This window comes from Micropterus salmoides, unplaced genomic scaffold, assembly GCF_014851395.1.
Source record: "Micropterus salmoides isolate LMB-PRFRI ecotype aquatic unplaced genomic scaffold, ASM1485139v1 Ms_hic_scaffold_23, whole genome shotgun sequence".
Classification (NCBI taxonomy): Eukaryota; Metazoa; Chordata; class Actinopteri; order Centrarchiformes; family Centrarchidae; genus Micropterus; species Micropterus salmoides.
The window spans coordinates 3,488,482-3,511,726 of record NW_024041484.1 but is presented as its reverse complement, the minus strand read 5'-3'; the positions used below and the strand labels follow the sequence as shown (position 1 = coordinate 3,511,726).

The 23,245-nt window shown below is 41.1% G+C and overlaps 1 protein-coding gene across 1 annotated transcript in view; it reads left to right on the top strand.

Annotated features, from left to right (window-relative positions):
- hmga2 (high mobility group AT-hook 2) overlaps positions 1-22,416 on the top strand; it is a 46,792-nt gene extending 24,376 nt beyond the window's left edge. Inside the window, exons 4-5 of the mRNA XM_038739029.1 lie at positions 9,360-9,392; positions 16,612-22,416. Of these exons, the coding sequence (XP_038594957.1) occupies positions 9,360-9,392; positions 16,612-16,659 (81 nt within the window). The 3' untranslated portion in view covers positions 16,660-22,416. The remainder of the gene's footprint in view (positions 1-9,359; positions 9,393-16,611) is intronic.
- Positions 22,417-23,245: the final 829 nt, after the last annotated feature.

The following is a 23,245-nucleotide window of genomic DNA, read 5'->3' as shown; positions in this document are numbered from 1 at the left end:
TATGGTTGTAGTTAATTACTCTTGTAGTGATTTCTGATTTGTGTTTCTACTGGATGAGGTGCATTAAGTTATTTTTAGGTTAGTATTGCTATATCGTACTCCAACCCCAGGCCATTTGTAAGAGCTAGAGAAAGAGAGACCTTAGAAACCACAGAGAGACATTGAAATGAGGTGGGGGTGGGCAGCAGTTTTGCCTCATTCCCTACATTCTTAAAACCCCCACCTTCCTCCAGCCTTGGCTGCTGCTGGGCTGAAAGGCTCAATTCCAACCACTAGAGGCCTTTGTTCAGACCAGGACTCTACAAACATCAGTTCTGGGACCATAGCGGATTTCCACAGGTCACCTATGTCTCCCTCCCACAACTCCCACCCCGTTTTTCCTGCTGCAGCCTCTGGAAGAGTTTAATCAATTCACTTCAGCTACAGCAGCATGGCGGCGAGCTGCTACTCAGATTAGTGTGTAAAACGCAGTAGAGTTTATGCTGCTACAGAGATAACATACTGCTCAACATAGGGTTACTCAATCATCATATTAGACAATACCATATTGTAATCATTTAACAGTTCACACCTCTATGGATCCATTGCTTCAACTAAATAGTGATTCAATATGAAAGCTCACAGTAATGTTTCCCCTTTGTTAGGAATAAACAGAGGAAACCCAGGGTAGTTGAGCATGAGCAATGATAAACCACAACGGCAAACCTGGAAAATCATTTGAATTGTAAAACAAATTGTGAAAATATGTATTTTAATGCTGCCTAGCACACATCGCCTTTTTGCTTGAAAATTGAGCATATACAAAAAAGGTAAATGAAATAAATTGTCTTGCTCCAGGGGTCCCTCAGGAATTCCCCTGGTGGTAATTTTATGTCATCTCTATTGTCAGTTCCTCAAACAAATGTCACAACCATATCTATCACAGCAAGTGTTTGGAGGAATTTGTGGAAACATCAAGTTTGTTGATTTTAATCCAAAATGGAGTAATGAATTTGAATTAAATTACAACCTGAGCTTCTGCTGGTACATTTTAATGAAAGAGCAAACGAGAAGGAGAGCACTTACTAAGCCGCATGCCTCATTTACTGTTTGTTTAACGCAGGAAGTTACGCTGCTGTCCTGTGGTGTCCTGGCTGTTGGTTTAGGGATGGCTTGGAGTTTTTCGTCTTCCTTTCACAATGCTGTTCTTTCAAATTCCTAAAATAGATATGAACATGTATGTCATCCGAGTATTTCTGCTACCGCTATTATGAGGCAGGAAGTGAGCTGTTCCAGGCACGACAGGTTAATTCATAACATCTGCAGCGCTAAAACAAGGCAGAGCCATGCATAGAGTCCTTCCTGTTCCAAAGCAGCCACGCATGCACGCTGGGAAACATGCATTTGCATCAAATGGTTCCAAGACGTTCCATAAAGATGTCTGAGCTCTCAAATGTAATATAGACTGAACTAAACAGAAAAACAGAAAAACATGTTTGTGATTTTGTTTATTCTGTAAACACAAAACTGAATGAACCCAACAAGAAGTGAAGAAGATCAGTAAGTAAAGTCTCTTTTCTGCTTTACTTCCTCATGTCCTTTGCAATACTCTGGGAACAGATTTCACTTCAAACAGCAGAGGTTCCTAAATACAGCCAGTCCAATTTGTCTGTGCCTTTCTTTCCTTTCAGAGCACCCCCCCAAAACCTCCCAACAAAAGACTGCTTGTCTGCTAGGAATTTTCCACATTCCTTGCAACGACAGACATGACATTTTTCTCCTTTTACAAAGGGCCTTTCGGCAAATACCCCCTAATCGCAGGGTTTAGTTGGACTCCGATAGGTGCAATTCATAACTCTGGTGGGGCATTGACTGGGATGTGGGGGGAGGTGCTGGGACCAGAAAAGGGTGGGGGTGTTGCACAGCGCACAAGGTGGGAGATGGAAACTTATTTCCATCACTTCTGCCTTCCAGGTACCAAAACATGTGGCCTTTATGCAGTATAATGATGGCTGTTTAGGAGGGAAAACTACTGGGTGGCCCGGTCCTTCTTCATAGTAATGACGTCTAGGTGTCATTTGCACTGGTCAATCAAATGTTTGTTCTTTTGTCTTGGATTGTTTTCTTCTTTGTGCTTTCTGGGGTTAAGAAGTGATAGAGTCAACAAAACTCCCCCAAAATTCCAGTAAAACCTTTACATAACCATATGACGTGCATGTATTAGTGACTACCACGGTTTTGCCAGATCATATTTAGTAATCTTAGCTTTCTTTTTGGAGCCTCCAATCCATGAATCTGGCTCACCACTAAAGTCTCGTATGGCCAAGTTCAAGTCCTAGAAAGGTTTTTGTTGGATTGTCAAAAAGTGTCTACACCCCCCTCACCCTAAACTTTTCCAACAGTGGGTGGGCTGCATCTGACAATTTTAGTAACTTCCTGAAGCAGACAATCCGACAATTATGGCCACTTTAAGCACTGATTGGTCAGGTGTGTTGATGTGTAAAAGTAGGCAGTTCGAATTCTCTCTCAAGCTCTCCGTTTTCATTCATCACACAACTACTTCCATCACTTGGTTGTACAACTGAGTGCAAAAGCTGGAATGTCTTGGATGAGAAACTGAAAGTGTGCGCTGTTGTCCCCGTTTGCACGACTCATGGCATCAAGACAACAAAGACGCAGCGTTGTGGGAGAGAGAGTGGGGAGAATGGGTCAACATACAGCAGCTGACGCTCCTCCGCACCATGGGCGGTCTGATGCTGCCATACTTTGGTGATCTGGCGTTTCAATCAGCGATAGAGACAATATTTAAATTAGAGGCTGACATTTGTACAGGAACCCAGTGGGTGATGAATTTATGTGGGATCGGAGTCAATTTCACTATTCATCACCGGACTGGGATGAGACAGAACTATTGTTCATCCAATACTTTTGAATTGTGGAGTGTACTGATCATGGCAGGCTCTGTGGAAAGCTTGCTCAGCTTGCTTTTGACTTTTGGTCTTTTGTCCAGCAGACTGAAAACAAAGTAAAGTACACCAAGCTGTCTACAAGCTGTCTCAAGAGCAGTCTACAATTTAAAGTGCTTGTGCACAGATTTTATTTGATCACACTAGGGCTTCAACTAATGATTATACTTAACGATTAGTTGATTATAATCGTTAAGCCTATAAAATGAAATATGCTCATCACAATTTTCCAGAGCCTGAAGTGACATCTTACATTTATCTGACACTTTTATCCAAAGCGACTTACAAATCACTATACATGTCAGAGGTCACACACCTCTGGAGCAACTAGGGGTTAAGTGTCTTGCTCAGGGACACATTGGAGAATGGGTCACAGTGGGGGATTGAACCCAGGTCTGTCATACCAAAGGCATGTGTCTGATCAATTGCGCCATCACCACTCGTCTTTGAAATTGCTTCTTTGGTCCAACCAACAGTCCAACACCCAAAGACTGTTCATTTATCATAAATGACAAAGAATAGCAGCAATTCCTCAATTTAAGAAGATGAAACCAGCCTTTTTCTTTTTTACATTTTTGCTTAAGAAATTAAACGATTAATCGATAATCTAAATAGTTGACGATTAATTTTCCTTCGACCGACTAATCGAATAATCGACAAATCGTTGCAGCTCTAGATCACTCTGGAAGACATGACGTGTAATGTTTTTATATGACTAGTTGGAAAATCAGTAAAGTAATTCAATCACTTTCAGACACAGTGTGGAAAGTGATGAGGACAGCTACTGTGGCGGTGGGGAGAGAGCAGGTTGAGCGGCCCACCTCCCCTGATAGGTGGGGCTTTTGTGAATGGTGGCCTGTACGAGGTGCTCAGCAGAGCGGAGGAATTTCTCACTTTGATCACAGGAGGATTTCTGAAAAGACGCTGCCGGGTGGCTGTAGAGCTGAGAGCCTGGAGCGCATTCTTAGCGCAGCGGAGGTATTGGGTTGCAGCTGAGGTGCGGTCCCCCACCATAGCACTCCTACTTGTAGCCATACTTACCTAACATACCTTGGAATGGTTGAAGCTGCCCATGCTGCCCTTTATTCTAAAACCTCAAGCCGCCCCCCTCCAAATCACTTCTGGGCCAAGCAGCTGCTGCAGTCTACAAGTGATTCACAGTGTTAGGCCCAGGAACATCAAAGAGCTGCCAGAGCATGTGAAAGGCACTGCTGCAATTTCCCTTTTGTGTTAGAGAGGGAGAGGGGTCTGTTTTGGGGCAATGGGGGGATTATATATTTTATTACTTTCACACTGTAAATATAGAGGACTCTACATTATTTGTCTTAATGGTCATTGTATAGCTAACTGTTGTAACTTTAATTCATTTAGAAGCATTGACTGAAACCCTTATGTATTTTGTAGCCTGCACTATCTGGAGTGCAGTGAGACTGCTCTCTCAATTAACATTTTTGTTTTGTTATACTTTCAATCCAATTAAATTTTATTTATATAGCACCAATTCATAATATAAAATTTTCAGAGAGCAAGTCTAGATCGTACTCTTTGTAATAATATTAAGAGAGACCCAACAATTCCCACTATGTGCAAATATGTGGCAACAGCTAAAAAGGAAAAACTCCCTTTTTAGCAGAACCATGACAGGGTGGGTGGCCATCTGCCTCAACCATTTGGGGAGGGGGGGTGGGGGGATTAATCCGATCGACTTCAGATTTGGGCAGTGCAATGTAAAAACCTTTGCGATGCTAAATGCGAAGCTTTTAAGGATTCATCAAACTCACACATAGTGCTTTAAACAGGATTTATTCACTTTTACAAACCAGTGAGCACAATATTAATGATAAAAGAGAACATTCACAAATTTGTACCAGTACTATTTATTTCAAAAATACAATCCACAATGACTTCATGAAGTACTTAATACATGCAACATGCTATAGAAGCTGTGAATGCATGTCCAGTCAGAAAAATAATACTAACTGATGAAAAGTTTGGATTGATTGAAATGCAAATTCTGTGACAAGCAAGCCAAAATCATCAACTTTAATGACTGAGGTTAACTTTGATGATGATGTGTCATAATTATAACAATCAAAGTTATGAGTTAGTATCTCAGAATTATGAGTTACACCCACCTGCCCAACAACAAAGCAGGGGAGAGGGTCTTTCAGAAGGGGCGAAGCCTGGCAGTGTTCAGATGATCTGCATCCTCCCCTCTGTGTGCACTCGTTTCCATATTTTTCCTTTACTGCTGCTTGCTTATCTCATGCAGGGTGTTGACACGGACTCCATTACTGTGTTTGACACCAAGAGCTGGCACAGAAAACACCAGCTGTTTGTGCGGATCTTGGGTGGGTGCAGAGGGTATCCTCTTCTTAGGAGCAGCAGCTGACCAGACGTACAAGCACCAGAGACTCTACATTTTCAGCTCTGGTCTAGAGATATGTGCAGTTGTGAGATTGTCCAGGACCTCCTTCCCCACACAAGGTTGTATTTACATGTTGTTCTGCAACTTCAGGGGGCCTGCAAAGATTTTCATTGTTCATTTTTTCAGAACACATGGGAGGCATTCACATTGATGGACTTTTATATAAAAAATAATCAATCACCGCAGATTCTTTTGAGACGTTTACTGACCACACGCAGACACACAAATGTGGTGGAGAATCCTCTGAAACATCTGGGGTGGCTGCAAAGTCTTATTTCATGTCTGTATGTGGTGGGTGTTTTTTCACCTGTTTCCATTTGTATTTTGGTGACTCACCACTAAAGTGGGAGGAGAGCTGTAGTAGAGGTTGTGTCTTGGATACTTGCTCTGCTTGCTTGCTTAGATCAAGTCAGAAATGCATGCCGCAGCAGTGCTCTGTACTATATTTATATTAAGAGAAGCAAGCACAAACAGGTCCCATTCAGAATCCTTCACTTTGGTGGATACTAAGATAGTTTAACTTTATTATGAATTCCCAACATTTTCTGTTTATAGAGGTTTACATGTGGCTTTGGTGAGAATGAATATCATCCAAAAAATACAGTCACAATGATTTTAAGTGTGAGAAGCAGCTGCCTCCTCTATATATATGTCATCTACCATGACTCCTAGCCAAAAACCCTCTGTGATGTGCTGCGGCTTCTGTTTGGCTCTTTGCCTGCAATCATTAAACTCTTTAATGACTATTACTGACCAGGCTGAAGGCAGTTTCAACTGGGTATGTAACCTCCACACTCTTGAGTACCAGTGAAACTGTGTCCATAGCAGTCAAAAACTGTGAAATGTGAAAGATTGGCACCTCATGCGTGGTCAGATTCTGTTGTTTACTCATTAAATTATTTTAATCTGACACGGTATTGTATTTAGGCAAAGGCAGATGTACAGTTGTACAAGGGCTTTGCAAGTACAGAACTCAGGGATCTTATGGAAACAGCTGTAGATCATTTTTTAGAAAGACCCTAATTTTTAGGACACCCATGACACGGTGGTGAAGTAGTAAGCGCTGTCACCTCACAGCAAACTTGAATACCAACCCAACGTCTGACACTGCTGGCTGCTCTGCCCTACAGTAGGAAACAGGCTCCCTCTTGTGGAGGACGCTATATCTAATTTTTTTTTTTAAGTTGGTGAAAGGACACTGTTCTCAGCCCTACTTTCATTGGGTTTTATGCAGGAAAAAAAACATAGTAGTAAACTTGGCATAGCCCAACTCCAATAGCGTTTGGAAAACTTCAAACTTGACCTGACGTTTTTTATCAATGCATTCTACTAACACAGCTACACACTCTCTGTGCAGACAAGGATTTTCTGTCTCTGTGCACATTCCTCCTTTACGGATGTTTGGCAGCAGCCAGCGCAGAGTTTAGCCTGCACTGACTCTTCTGTTGGCTATAGCAGCAGCAGCAGTAGAAGAACAGCATGCTTACTGTAACATGTGTCCACTGAGTTTGTGAGTTAGCAACAAATATATTTTAAAATCTATGTATTATACATTAGTTAGCAACTTATTTTTTTCTTTTTTTCGTCTCAATGTGATGGGGTGCCCTGTTGTTAGGTTAGCAGGATGTTCCATTTGCTTTCCACACACACATACCATGTCAATAATGTGTTTTCATTTCTCGCGAGAATTAGCTGGGTCAATAGCTGCTGGTAGATTTCAGCCTTTCTCACTGACCTGATTGTGCAATTATTATCCCGCTGTTTCCTCCGTAGGCCTGGCTATCAAAACAAAAGGTGCACCAGAGAACACGAGCGTTGATATTTACATGTTGAAAACAACCCTTCCCAGCCACATGTGAATTTTATTTTTCCTACTTTTTATGGTGTGATTCCGGCAAGCACTTTGTTCTCGTCGCTCTCTATTATTTTTGATTTTGAATTGCAGAGCACCAGGCACACCATCACTATCCCTCTGTCTTATTGGTTTCCCTGAAGTGCGGAGCAGAAGGCTGCTGTTCCGCAGCATTCACACTATTCTTCTTCTTGCCCTTTATTATATTACTGTGTGCCTGAAGCGTGGAGCCCAAAGCACACATTGCTATTCCTCTGGCTTATTATTATTATTGTGTGCCTGTGCAAGTGGGACTTTGTCTGGGTAAATTGGCATTGTGATAGCTCACTGTTTTCACACAAGTTCAGATTGATGCTTTTTTAAAGACTTAATAATAAGTGTGTAATGCATGTAATTCAACAGTGGAGTGGAGGATCAGAGTGGGAGTTAAAATTCGCTCTATGAACATTATTTTGTTATCAAACCGTTTGAAAACTTGTTCCTCAGATAGTCTTATAGAATTTAACAGACCAACACATTTGGCTCTATGAGCTCGTACGTGTCAGAAACAAATATAATAATTTACTTTAGGGATTGGACTCAAGGTCTTCGCAGTAGAAGCAGGGGTTTGAAAGTGTGCGCCTCAGCGTTATTTTAATAGTGCCAGTTTTCCAACCTGCTTCAGTTGAGGTACACACTCAAATTTCACACTGTGTCTTCACTAGGGTGTCCATTAATCTGTTTGTTATGGCTATTGGACTCGCAGTCTAGCAACTGTAAACAGGACTTTGAGAGATCGATTCTTCATTAAATTAACTGTCTGAGCTCACTACAACACTGCCCCTCAGTGTACAATGGCTTAAGTGGGGCAGTTACTATGGCAACCTGTGTGTGTGTGTGTGTGTGTGTTCAAACAGCTCCTATGTTTTAAAGACTACAGGAATCATATATATATCAGCGTCTTCAGTGAAGCTCCATGCTACTCATAATTGAGACAGGTGTTCGATACAACTTGTAGCTTTAGAGCTGGGAGAGTATCTTCACTGATTGAGGGCCACACTTGGACTATCACCTGTACTGCTTATTAAGATTATTTTCGGGCCAATATTGCCCAGGTCTTTTGCAAACATAAAGCCCACCTGATGACCAGATGAGGTGTGACATCTTTTGACCATCTTCATTCCTACTCGTTATTATAAGTTCTAAGTTTTGGAATCATGCCGCGCAGATCACAGTGATGTGAAATAAGTTAGCTGATGAGTCGTCAGTCTACCTGCTTCATTTGCGGGTTTTGGTGTATGTTTGTTTAGCTGTGATGTTTACCAGTGGCAGTAGTGAGTTACTGGTCTGATAGGCTCCCATTCCAGCAGCCTCTAGCATCCTCATGGAGGAGGGAGACAAGGGCGTAGGTTACATTTCAACATTGGGGACACATATTAAGCTCAAGGTCTGGGGGCCACTCCCAGAAAGTTTTGAGCATTAAACACTTAATTTCCTGCATTCTGGTGAATTGTTCTGCACCAATTTCTGCCTTTTCTGCATCAATTTATGGTGGAAATGTCTTCATTTATGTAAAGGGAAACAACATTCAGGTGGCAGGTGACAATTCAAAATATAAAAATACAACATATATGAATTTGGTTTGGTTATTTTGGTTAAGTATTTTGTTAAGAAATGTTTTATCTCTGACTGTGCCATCTGTTGCAAGTAAAATACCCTGTAGAAAGAGGGAAGATATAGCTAATGTGTTGCATTAGCTTTGCGAGCTAACGGTCAGTAATGACTGAAATAAAGTGAAAATATAGCTTTGTTCCTCAGGTCAGGTTCTGGTCTAGAATTTCGCTGTACTAGTTGGTTTCAGTCGCTCAGGTCTTAAAGTCTGAGGTACAGGCTGGTTTGAAATAGGGCTGTGCAAACGTGTATTCAGTATGCACAACTGTGCTGCTGTCCGATTTCAGGTTGTGATCAATCTCATGATCTCGAATGACCAATCACTGCAGATGTAGTTACTGTACATTATTTGAGACCTAGCCTAGACACACTGTGCATTCCATATTACCCCTGTTTAATTCTGTTTTGTCGCTGGCTTTCAAATCATGAACCGAATGAATGAATGAAAATGGAGACTTAACCTTTACGTTCTGCTCTCTTGCAGCCACAACAAGTTGTCCAGAAGAAATCCACTCAGGTAAGAGATCCTAAGCATTGTGCACGTGCGCGCGCACACACACACACACACACACACACACACACACACACACACAGGGTCTGAAATTAGCACACGCCACAAGCAAAATGCGAGTACTATATTCCCTGTCCCTATATTCGACGGACAGGGAATATAGTACAGAAAGACACGTAGTAAGGTTAGCGTATTGTGGCGATTAGCGCACATGCCTGCGTCTCATACACACACACACACACCAATGAACTCAGGGAATACATGTGGCACCGTTTCAAACCAAACTCTCCAGTGGAAGAGGCCCAGTCACTGTGCACTAACTCCAGTGCTGTCCGAGAAAACACTAAGCTTGTCTTTTAGACGCAAGAAGTGTCGCTTTATTTTCATGGGCCAGTATTGAAACCATTTCTTGTTTGCTTGCTGTGGAGATTTGATCAGGATTCACATAGTGGTGGTTGAACTGTGGGTTTTGTATTGAGCACTGACCGTAAAATAAACTGTGGTGAACTTTGTGTTTCTTGTTGTTTGTTGGTACCTGTGAAATACCTGGTTGTTAAGTAAGGTGAAGGGATTGTCATGTACTGAAATACATGGGTCTTGTTTTTGTGTAAATATAGTGAACATTAAATAAACAACATTATTTACATTAAATGATGCCTAAATGAGCTGAATGTTTTTCCTTCATTTAGCACATACATTTCAAAAGTGGCTGATAAAATTTCCGAGTGGCAGACAAAAAAGAATACTAAAAGCCAATTTCAGAACCTGTAAGCAATATTTCAGAATGAACATATTGGTTTGCATTTTGTGCTTTCCAGTCAAATAAAATACTATTTTTCCAGTCGTATGTTTCTTCAAAGAGGATTTCTTAAAAATAGTATTAACATCTCATTTTGTGACACCCCTAGTCTCTATAAAAGAATACATCATTTGGAGGAGGTGGCTGTGTATTTATTGCATTTTTTCCTTGTCAGGTAAAATTAAGTTGGTTGTGGGTCTATTATTTGTTATATTGTGGGTCCATTGTGTTCAGATACTGCCATTGTCGTCGGTTTATGTAATGAAAGCATGGTTCTTGTCAGGCTTCTCAGAGTCTGGAACATTCACAGAGCTGCAGCAACAGTAACTCTGCCTGTAACTAAAGCTCACACTAGTGCTGATGATTTTACTTATGAAATGTTGGACATAGGTGAACTGTGGGATGAGACAGGAATTTAATTTCTGGAGCTCTCAGTGAAAAAAATCCAATGTAAACTGCAGTCAGAACATGTCTGACTCACATGTAGCAGATGATTAGATGTTGTTTTGGGATGTTGGTGTGAGCGCCTAAATCAGAGGGAGAATGAAGCATTCCCTCACAGGAATCCACCAGCCTTCCTCTGTTCACTGGCGAAGGCCATTTCTTGGTGTGAATGCATAACTCTGCTTTGATTTGTGGTTGTGTGGGAGCAGGGCTGAGGTAGTTGGGAATTGCTGTGAGGCCCTTGGAGCTGCAAGCCATAAAAATGTCATTTAGCTCTCCCACTTTGATAGGCTGCGTTATCTCAGCCCCACCACCAGCCTGTGCAAAACCTCAAATCCCTTTCACTCCAGTGCTCAGGGTGAGGTGGGGTGGATGCATGACCCAACCGGATGGTTGCATTTTCTTACTGAACTATGACACACACTCTTTCTATTTCATTGATTGTGTGCAAATCTGATGTTTTCACATAATGGCACTAAAAAAGCCCTACTTTTTAGCTCCACCTAACTGGAACAGATACAGGGCATGCATGACATACACCAATCAATTCTAAAGTCAATTTCAAATAACAAGCAAAAATGCTTTTCCTAAAATATGTAAGTAGTCAATACAACACCAAAAGATTGAGTGATTGTAGCATGTTACTTCCTTTCAGTGTACTTACTGTCACGATTGGTGTGGTTGAAAGGTTGGTGGAACCAAATGCAAGACACAAATACAGGCAAGTACAGTTCGATGATTTATTTTAAGGAAAACAAAAAGCGAGCACACTTACAAGTTGAGTGGCTGAATCCAAAGAAATCCAAAGTAATCACAGTCCAAACAAACAAGGCGATCCAACAGAAAATCCAGAAAGGGTATAATCCAAAAATCCACAGAACAAACAGGGAACAGGCAGGGCATGACACAGGACAAGACAGAGCATGACAAGCTACAATGACCGGACAGAGACTGAACAGAACAAGCAAACATAGAGGTGACAGGCAATCAGAACAATCAAGCACACAGACACACGGCAGGCAGAGGGAGTACAGGGGGGAACAGACAGAAGCAAATCTAAATGCAGAACATAAACTGAACATCATAAGGCAAAACTAAACACAACAGGGAACAAGAAGACTGAAACACTAAGAATACAGATAGGCCACGAACAAACACAGGGAGAACAGACTGAGACTAAAAGGTTGCAAAAGGCCAAGAATCAAACAACAAAAACACAGAGACCAACTAAAACAGGCAAACCGAATAATAAACTTAATAACGAGAACAGAACAGACTAAAGCAGAGTGATCAAAGTCAGATTAATTAATAATAATTAAATAAATAGACACCTTGCAGACAGACAGAACCCAAGCACGATGATACGGAAACTAATAACAAACATCAGAAAGAAACAGAACTAAGGCAGGCACAGATTATATCAAAATAAGACAGAACAGCTAAGACCAGAAAAACTACACAGAATAAGCAGAAGACAGAACAAACTCCACGAGACACAGACAGGACTGAAACCCAAAACACAGACCAGATAACAGATACTGAACAGACCAATAAATAAAACTCACAGAGAACTAAATCAGACAAGGCAGACAGGCAGACAGGCAGAATGTGACAGTTTCATTGTCTTTCTGTAGAGTAGAGATTGGATGTCATGAGAACCAATACTTCAGTACCAAGTCGAGACCAAAATTCGGAAAACATGTCGATACTCGTTTTGCTCGGTACGTGGAACATAGTAACAAGTGCAGCTGCAGCGACAGCTCTGTCCCAACTCGTAGAGATGAAAAGAGACATGTATGGAAACTGGGTGAAGTTAGTTTCATGGCTGTTATCTTCAATAACTCTGTGTCAAAGCTTTGATTTCCCCCAGTTTTGGGATATGTTGGCTAATTCAGGCAGGTGTTTCACAGCTTTGATCACCTCAAAATGACCAAAGGTGACGATGCAGTTTGCATCGCTAAAACTGAATTTATTCATTAAATATGTCCAGTGCAGTTGTTTTTTGTTTTTTTTCCCACTGTTTTATTGAATTGTTTTCACGAATATTCCTGGTATCTGTATCTACTACAACATTTTTGGTATCATGACATCCGTACTGCTAGCCAAGACTAATCTTGTGTTTGTCTAAAGCTTGTGTCTAGCAATATGGTTCCCACACTACCACCTATTTTCTCTACTGCTCTCATTACCCTTGTCACACATGGTAGCATTTAGTGAGCCTTTCAAGTGTGTGATCACTAATGAGTGGAGTAAGAGCTGCAAAATGCAGAGAGGCCGCAGACCTCTGCAGAATGGGTGCATCGCCTTGGTCCGGGAAAGGAAGAGGGCTGTAAATTGCGTCAGTTAGCCTCCCTGAATAAAATGAAGCCATGTGGAAAATGAAATACACTTCATCGGAGTACAGAGGAGGAAGATGTTTTTTTCTCCCCCCTACCAGTTGTCACAGTGGTCATTGTGCACTTTGAAAAACCGAGCAGCACTTCAGGGCCAAGAGGGAAATTTAGGGAGCCAACATTAACACTCCTGCACTCCATTTAGTCTCTTTACAGCCACTGATTTAGGCACATTTTCAATCTTAGCATAAAGAAATCTGAACGAAAACACGTCTAAACATCACAAAGTGTTTATGCTTGAGTAAGATGAAAAAGTAAAAGAAAGAGGGCTTGAGGTTTTGCTTTGTTACTTCACAGGCACAGCACATTGATGAATTGATGGACAATTGCTGCTGAGGCTACACACACTTCTGAAATCAGAGAACTTACTTTTTCCATAGAAAATCCGGTATACATTTGGTTAAATGTCCATTCACTAGCAGAGACCATACCGCCATAGATATGGATTTAGGATATTTTATTGTATGATACGAATGGAGAAGTGCCGAGATTATATGCCAGAACATACACTGCTCAAAAAAATAAAGGGAACACTTAAACAACACAATGTAACTCCAAGTCAATCACACTCCTGTGAAATCAAACTGTCCACTTAGGAAGCAACACTGATTGACAATCAATTTCAAATGCTGTTGTGCAAATGGAATAGACAACATGTGGAAATTATAGGCAATTAGCAAGACACCCCCAATAAAGGAGTGGTTCTGCAGGTGGTGACCACAGACCACTTCTCAGTTCCTATGCTTCCTGGCTGATGTTTTGGTCACTTTTGAATGCTGGCGGTGCTTTCACTCTAGTGGTAGCATGAGACGGAGTCTACAACCCACACAAGTGGCTCAGGTAGTGCAGCTCATCCAGGATGGCACATCAATGCGAGCTGTGGCAAGAAGGTTTGCTGTGTCTGTCAGCGTAGTGTCCAGAGCATGGAGGCGCTACCAGGAGACAGGCCAGTACATCAGGAGACGTGGAGGAGGCCGTAGTAGGGCAACAACCCAGCAGCAGGACCGCTACCTCCGCCTTTGTGCAAGGAGGAGCAGGAGGAGCACTGCCAGAGCCCTGCAAAATGACCTCCAGCAGGCCACAAATGTGCATGTGTCTGCTCAAACGGTCAGAAACAGACTCCGTGAGGGTGGTATGAGGGCCCGACGTCCACAGGTGGGGGTTGTGCTTACAGCCCAACACCGTGCAGGACGTTAGGCATTTGCCAGAGCACCAAGATTGGCAAATTCGCCACTGGCGCCCTGTGCCCTTCACAGATGAAAGCAGGTTCACACTGAGCACATGTGACAGACGTGACAGTGTCTGGAGACGCCGTGGAGAACGTTCTGCTGCCTGCAACATCCTCCAGCATGACCGGTTTGGCGGTTGGTCAGTAATGGTGTGGGGTGGCATTTCTTTGTGGGGGCCTCACAGCCCTCCATGTGCTCGCCAGAGGTAGCCTGACTGCCATCAGGTACCAAGATGAGATCCTCAGACCCCTTGTGTGACCATATGCTGGTGCGGTTGGCCCTGTGTTCCTCCTAATGCAAGACAATGCTAGACCTCATGTGGCTGGAGTGTGTCAGCAGTTCCTGCAAGAGGAAGGCATTGATGCTATAGACTGGCCCGCCCATTCCCCAGACCTGAATCCAATTGAGCCCATCTGGGACTCATCATGTCTCGCTCCATCCACCAACGCCACGTTGCACCACAGACTGTCCAGGAGTTGGCGGATGCTTTAGTCCAGGTCTGGGAGGAGATCCCTCAGGAGACCATCCGGGGAGGTCATACAGGCACATGGAGGCCACACACACTACTGAGCCTCAGTTTGACTTGTTTTAAGGACATTACATCAAAGTTGGATCGTCCTGTAGTGTGGTTTTCCACTTTGATTTTGAGTGTGACTCCAAATCCAGACCTCCATGGGTTGATAAATTTGATTTCCATTGATAATTTTTGTGTGATTTTATTGTCAGCACTTTCAAGTATGTAAAGAAAGGAGTATTTAATGAGATTATTTCATTCATTCAGATCTAGGATGTTATTTTAGTGTTCCCTTTATTTTTTTGAGCAGTGTATTAGGGATCCGGATGGAGGGATGACGAAGAAGAGTGAGGGGTCGAGGGATGTGGGGATGAGAGTCGAGGGTAGGGGGATGAAGAGTGATGGATGAGGAAATGGAAACGTGAGGGATAGAGGGTTGAGGGTAGGGAGGGATGGATGGATGAGAATGATGGTGGCAGGTAAGCAGGAGACGCAGGGCAGGTGAGCCCCCTTTTCATGTGTTCTGGAACGTCGTCAACTGGCGGAAGGGAACCAGGGGAGCGGAGGGTGTGAGGGAAGTGTCTTTTCATGTCCTGCAGATAGAGCCCCCAGTGGTTCCTACATTCACACAAAGGAGAATGAGAGAAGAGAAAAGGAGAAAGGGGTTTGGGTGGGAGAGGTGTGCTTAAATACTCTGAGTGGAAATGTGATGTGTTCAAGGCGTGGTCTAGTTTATTAAACTTCATTAAATCCACTTGAAAATAATACACAAAAGATGCTCCTTATGCGTTCCAAGATCCTTTCTGACAGAAGGCAGCAGGTGAAGCTGGGGTCTGTGACTCCCAGAGCATCAGCACTGGTTCTCCCTTCACCATAAGTTGTGCATTGCGGAAAAAAGCTTGTTTGGTGTTCCACAGGTTTTATTTTTTTACTCATTATCAGAAATGTAAGCCTGGCGCCTTGCACGCCTTGACAGCAGACTGTAAACAGGTGAGCTGAAGTTAGGGACTGCCTTAAAAGTGCATGCAAATGGTTCAAATGGAGATTTTTGTCAGTAGCTATCTTTTCTTTTTCCAAACAAATTTTATTTTGATCTGAGCCTTATATACAGGAACTCAACTTACCCTCTCCAAGAGATATCATGTCTTGGAAGACTGAGGTTTTCATGAATAAAAAACATGCTGTATAGCACCACTGACATGCAAATTAGTGGCATTTCTGAGTAGCCCAGCTACTTGAAAAATTGTTAAAATAACAATTTAGCTGTCTGCTAACAGACTGCATGTAGGGAGAAATAAAGTAAGTGGAAAACTGACACATTTTGTGTATGTTTCAGGTAATGTTACCAACTCACATTACCTTGACATTCAGCTTACTTTGTAGTTGCTGTTGTTGTGATGTTAGCTATAGCAACAGGAGAGTTGTATCGCTGGGTGGAGCTGGTGTGCTTTCTCTGGGACCGTCTCGTCATCTCTTCATGTTAGCTTCACAGCAGCAACTGTAACCACAGTATGTTAACCAACAACTTAGCTAGCGATAGTTACATTACTTGCTGTGTTGTTGTTCATGCTATTTAATGGTATTTGTCATGGAGATGGATCTGTCCAGAATACCCTGCCTTTACCTGAATGACATGTTGCCTTGACTTAGCTTGTAAATCATGCCAATTTCCTGTTGAGATTAACAATTCACTCTGTGACCATGTTGAATTTAGCTGCTTCATTAACCCTTTGAATAAGTAACTTAGCAGCTCTGGTTGCGGTCATCTTGTGGAGCCACTCTCATAATGAAATAAACAGGCCTGAAAGAGTTAAAATGACACTGACCATCTTGTTTGTATTTACAGGAAGAAGAAGGTGAAGAAGAGGCTGAAGAGTCCCCAGAAGAGGACTAAGCTTCCACAACGTGAGACCTCTACCTCATTCAGCTGTCAGGTCTTTGAAAGGGAAAAGACTGCCTTGACCACTTATTTTTGACTTTTTCTACATGGGATGTTACACGGTTCGATTTCAGAGCATTTCCATCTTTGATCTGTCACTGAACAGGCAGAGATGTGCAGTACATGTCTGCATTTCTAAATTCCTTTGATACATTTTTACACAGATTTTTGTACAGATGCTGCAATATGGGGGAGATCAAAAGAAACCAGTACTAGTAATTGTAGTGCTGCCAGCTACCTATAGGCTGAACAGATAAGTCCAGACATTCTGCCTGTAAAAACAGAAACAGGTTTGGCAGCAATGGACGTGTCATCGGCCCCGTATCACAAACTTACTCTTCTCAATGAGAATAAACTAAAAACATACAGCAACCGACAGACACAAGAAGTAAGTATGGCCGCACCCCAAATGTCTGGAATTGTGGTTCAGGGCATTAGCAGGGGGTGCTTCATTCTGAAGACTACACCTTTGTACTGAGGTGCAAATCAAACGCACTCCCAGTGCCACTGTAGAGCGGGCGCTCTCTCTCTCTCTCTCTCTCTCTCATATAGACAGACACAGATGCACAGACTCTTTCACTCACCCTGTCACTGTTAACTGATTCTCCCGACACTGACGGCAGAAAAGAGAACAACATTGTTTCAATTCCAGCAGCCTGGTATTGTCTTATAGAAATGTAGAACAGATGTCCAATATATCAGGGTTGGTTCTAAACCAAGCCAATCCGCCCACCGCTCACCCAAACTAGTGTTAGACCACCAAAGACAGAGAGACACAGAGATCTTTCCTCAGGGCAGTGATTTATCCATCGTGTTGGCTTAAAGCCATTTAGAAACATGCTTGCTGAAGCTGTTAGCATTGGCTCAGATTTAACTTTATCATCAGACTGAGTCTTCATACATCATCTATACTTTTACAACATGGCCATCTTTCTGTGGCTTCTCTCTCTGATGATATCCAGAGAAGAAATGGCACGCAATGCAAAGGTTGGTCACTGGGTGAACCTGCAGCGCAGTCTGGTCTCCTGACATTTGGTGAAAGTGCAAGTTTTAATTGTCAGTAAAGATATAGGAATTGAATCTGAATTTGAAAATCTGGACGTAAAAGACCTATATGAATAAGAGACCTGAATGGATCTCTGGGTTGAACAAATCCATCTAAATAATTACATTTTCTATGGGACAACACAAAAATGGCCGAAAAATAAAACTAATTATGTGATTGTTGAAACCATTTGCTATTTTGTCAGAACATCAACAAAAGTGCCTAAACTGTATTTAAAGCTTTCATATTGATACATCTTTGATCAGGACTGGACTTGCTAGACCAGAAAATCAGAGCACTACATGATCTCTGCTTTGCTCTCCCTGTTGTTGGTGGACTGACAGACCTCTTTCATTGGTCTAGAAAATGCTAGAACCTCTTTACATCCTGTCGGTGCTCCACTACCAAACTGTTTGACTTTGCATCAGACTACTGTAGACCGTTTGTTAACAATAACAACAAGCTCATGAACATAGCTTCATTCAGTTTGTTTCATTGCGCAACAAAGCTTTAAAACCGTGATTCCATCATTGATGTCACACTGCAAAGAAATCCAGGCTTGGTCTGCCTTACAAAAGAAAAACCTCAAGAACAAAAACCACATGAACAAACCACACTTTACCTCATGACACATTTACCTGGATTTAGTGGCAGCGTGACATTGGACAACTCATCTCGCACTGTAACTCCAGTGAACCTAACGTTTTAAGGAAAACTGATAGTCAGCGCTTTCTGGTCACTGATATGCAATACCTTCTCCTGATTTCAAACTACCTCTGACTCAGCACAACCAGCTTGTGAACGCTGTCGCTCAGTACACACCAACCAACGCACAGGAAGGCAGTGTACGTTCAGATATTTGATAATGTGTTGTAGCGTTATGCTGTACATTAACGAGGTCATGCCGGTTGTTGTCTTGTCATGGGGGAATTTGTTTGCAACTGTTTTGTTTGATTCAGGCGAACCCTACAGAATCTGTAAAGAAGCAAAAGTCAGAAATGACAGAGAGACAACATCAACTGCTTATTTTTTTCAATTGACCATCTTTTCTGTTGGTTATGATGGGCCAGTCAAGTGCTTTAACAAGGTTAGAAGCAGTGCAAAGACATGGTATCCATGCGGATAACATAACATAATATTTTAACAGAAATAAGCTTTCAGTTTCAACATTTTTTAAAGTAAAAACCTTAATGATACAGTTGGGATGTATTTCTACGTAAGGCGATACAAGTTCCTGATTGTGTTTTCTAGATGCAACCATTAAACTAAGGATTTGTTTGTTTGATTATTTATCTGGTGACTCCAGAGCTCTGACTGAGATGTGGTCATAACCTTCAGGCATGATGGTCAAAACTATGAAAATACGACGCAAGTTGTTAAAAAAGAACCCTAAATTTTACTTTACTTGGAGACAGACTCTGAAGCCTACAGTTCAGCATTTGTAATTTCCATATCCACATGTCCGTATATTATGTTCAGATGTTACAGTCACACTGAAAGCCAGGTATTTTTTGCAGTTACATTTTCAGCTTTGGTTGTCTCCATACAAAATATGTCTATAAATGTGTAAAATATTTTTTTTAATGTACATGATCTAATTTCATTAGAATATGTGTGAATTATATTATATATGTTACTCTTGTTAAGCGGGGCTGTATCCTCTAATATGTTTTTATATATATAAATGTAATATTTAAGGAGTCCAATCAACACCTTTTGAGTGAAGCTGTTCAGATGCAGTCTTTAGAGTTTGTCTCCATCAACCCTTGTGCACTTGGCTTTCTTTAGGGATTCCAAGAAAAAGCCGTGATTCAGTGGTCTGTTATACATAAAGCAGCAAACCTATTAAGTACTGTTTTTTTCTCATTTGCCTTAATGTTAATTTGTATCTCAACATTGTAATGAAACATATTTTTCATTATCTGTAACTTGGGACTTTTTTAACAAACTTGAATTTATTTTGTACTGATTAACACAGGGGTTTAATAAGCATCCAGAGTTTGTCTGACACTACATGATATAACACGTTTCTTTGTTATTTTTTGGCTTTGAATAGCTAGAGTTGTTTTTCCTGAGTTATGTACTGTACCTCAAACAAACCGATAAAAATGGACAAATCAGTTGTCACGTACCTACCTCCAGTCTTGAAAAGGAATGCTTTTGCCAGTTTACTTTCAGTATGAGTCACATTAATGTATAATATGATCTATATCAGGACTGCAGAACCTTACTTAAAGTATTGTATCAGATCAGTCAGGCTTCCAATTTCAGTACATTTGGATTCTCACCTTCAACTTGACTTTCAGGTTTTGAAACACGTATGTTTTGAGTTTGAATTTGTATATTGTATTCATGAATATGTTTTCTTGTTTTTAATTAGTAGATATCACTATACTTGATTAGCTGCTTTGTGTACTTCACACAAATGTGATTTTCTTTTCTTGTGATATGGTTAAACCAGATGTATATGGAATTGCTTCATAGTGATGGAATATACCATTTTTCACCTGTCACCAGACAACCTTTGAAAAGTGGTATTTGAACTGGGCCAGAGGTAGAACCTCAGAGGAGCTACACTGATCCGGTCAACCTGCCTTCACCAGCAACACTAGTATGGAACAGTAGCAGCTTAACAGAGGTTGTGGTAATCTCTCACTAACCAACAATCAGCACAGTGTTCTGGACCATGAAGGTGCCTTCAAACTGAATGCAAAGCAAATTCTGATCTTGCATCATTCAAATGTTTCCCCTGTACTGCAGTCCGTGTTTATTCATCGCAAACAGCCAGTATAACAACTGTACGGATTTTAGCTGTAGCTGGTAATTAGCCAGCAACATACTCAACTAATTGTTATGAATAATGATTTTTTGCTTTTGCTAAGGAACAATATGTTAGTAGTAGTACATAAAAAACAATGGATGCTGGTGTTTAGCAAATCACATGCCGCTGTAGTTTATATAGCCCCTAGATGGGAATTTTTTGCTCAAGTTGAAACATTTTCGACTTGTGCAGGCGTGTCATTGCCTAAAAATCACATCGCCAAAGTCACATTCGGGTTTGTTCGTGTTGACTCATACACCTACCTTGACTTTATTTGCAGACACATTAGGTTTAATTACGCTACACCCTTTTCCATGTAAGACATTTTCACATGTCATAGTAGGAAAAGCACAGGTGTATGTAATATCATTAATAAAGAATTCCATTGAGCCGCTTCAGTTTCAGGGTCCTGCTACTGTGCATGCTGACTTACTGTCAAGGTTTTAAGGACATGTGAATAACGCCTGTGCTGTTCCTACTGTGACAAGGCAAAAAGTATTGTGTGAAAAAGCCTATTATATGTGCTCATTTATTTCACAAAAGAAGATACAGCAACAGCATTGGACAATTTTTTTAATATATTATATTTAGTAAATGTATTTATTATATTTCACATTTGACAAAGCAAGATTATGTACGTCCAATCTTTGTGCTAGGTTGAAGCTAGGCTAAACCATCTCTTTACTGGACAAATAGAGATGACACATATCTCACCTGACAAAAATCTGATTAGTATATTTAGGTGTAAATTCACTGCTAACCCACTTTCAACATCATGGCTTGCAACGTTTTAGTCCTCACGGGACTACATCTCCTCCAGTAATGACAAGTTAGCGGAAGATAACGAACATATCCAGGCACTGCAGAAAATGCTGTTTTTACTAATCCAACCAATCCAAACAGAGAGAATCACAAGCTGCCATTAAATCAGCTACCTAAGAATGCTGTATAAACTGTGTGCAAAGGGTAAAGGCGGGTTGATCAGTAGCTTTTGTGAATGACTTTGAAACAGACTGGCTTCATCATTTGATGAATCATTAAACACCACAATTATCAGCCAGCCAGACCCCATGAAGACCAGGTATTAACATGTGATCTGTATAAGGAAAAAAGCACACAGAATGTGATCTGAACCAGACAGTGTATCCAGGTACAGATCACACGATGATACCATGTGTACATGGCGTCTAACTGAGTTTTTTAACTTGAACATTTGTCATGAGTTTAGTTCAGTAGAGTTTAAAACGCAAGCTATTGACTGTAGTTGAATGACTGTAGAAGCCACTGTTGACAAGCTTTCAGCTCTGGGAGTCTTAATGAAGGTGATCTTTTCTCTTCATGATATCATTTTCCAGTACAATCAAATACACATTACTACCTCCAGAAAGGCCTACTTTTACCTCATTTTCAAACTCAAATACTGTTTAGAATTCAGGTGTGTGAGAGCATATTGTGAACATGATAAAATGATGTATATGTACATATATATATCTATCTATATAGATATATATATGTACATACATTTTTCTCTGCCTCTTAGTCACCATTGGGTAAGACTAGATATGTAGCTAACCTCTGAAAAGGACTTTTCTTACCATATGCAATGTTTTGTAGTTAGCTGTGAGGGAAGTGGAGAGATTTCCCAGCTCTCCCTCTGCCTTGCTCCTTGTATATTATTTCAAAAATCTTTTACAGTATCTAATGTTTATTTCTTTCTCTATCCTAGTATCCTCTATCTAGTATTCTTCAATTTCTCAAAAAAAATGTGCTTGTTTGCTAAAAAAAAAAGTCTTTATAAATATTCACTGCATTCTATTCAGCACAATAAAAAGTATGTCATCAGTAACAACGACGTGTGTTTATTATTTCTGTAAATCAACTTATTTACAGTATACAGTACATTTTACAGTAAGGCTGTGTTATAATAATAATAATTATCACGGCGGTGGCTGTTCGGGCTCTAATAATAATACACTTATATTGCATGGGGGGTGTAGCTGGGGCTCAGGAGGTAGAGCAGGTTGGCCGTTAATCGGAAGGTCGGCGGTTCGATCCCTGGCTCCCCCTGGTTGCGTGTCAAAGTGTCCTTGGGCAAGATAAAGAACCCCGATTTGCCCCTGGTGGCTGTTCCGCCAGTGTATGAGTGAGTGTGAATCTTAGCTTCCGTTTGAGCACTTAGGCTCAGTGTATGAATGTGTGTGACTGGTGAATGCAGATGTAGTGTAAAAGCGCTTTGAGTGGTCGAAAAGACTAGAAAGGCGCTATACAAGTACGGAGCATTTACATTACATTTAGCTCAAAGTGCTTTACAATAAAGTGAACAAACTTCTTGATAAAAACCAAGCAATCAAACCAATCAAATGAATAAACAAAAGAATGCTATGCTATGCTAAGAACAAGAGAATATGTGAAAGATTGATTGATTTGAACTATAAACCTACTATACCCAGACTGATAGGTAATCGCTCTACAAGTAATTTGAATGTGACTACCATAGTGTTACCCTATCACCCTCTCCTGAATCTGTGCCATAACAAACTGGTGTGCCATTCAGAATTAGCTGTTTTTCAAATTGTTTTATGGACTATAATCCCACGGACATGGCAAACTCTATCATTATTATCTTATTGGTATAAATGCTATGCTTTTATATGTATATATGTATATAGTGTTTT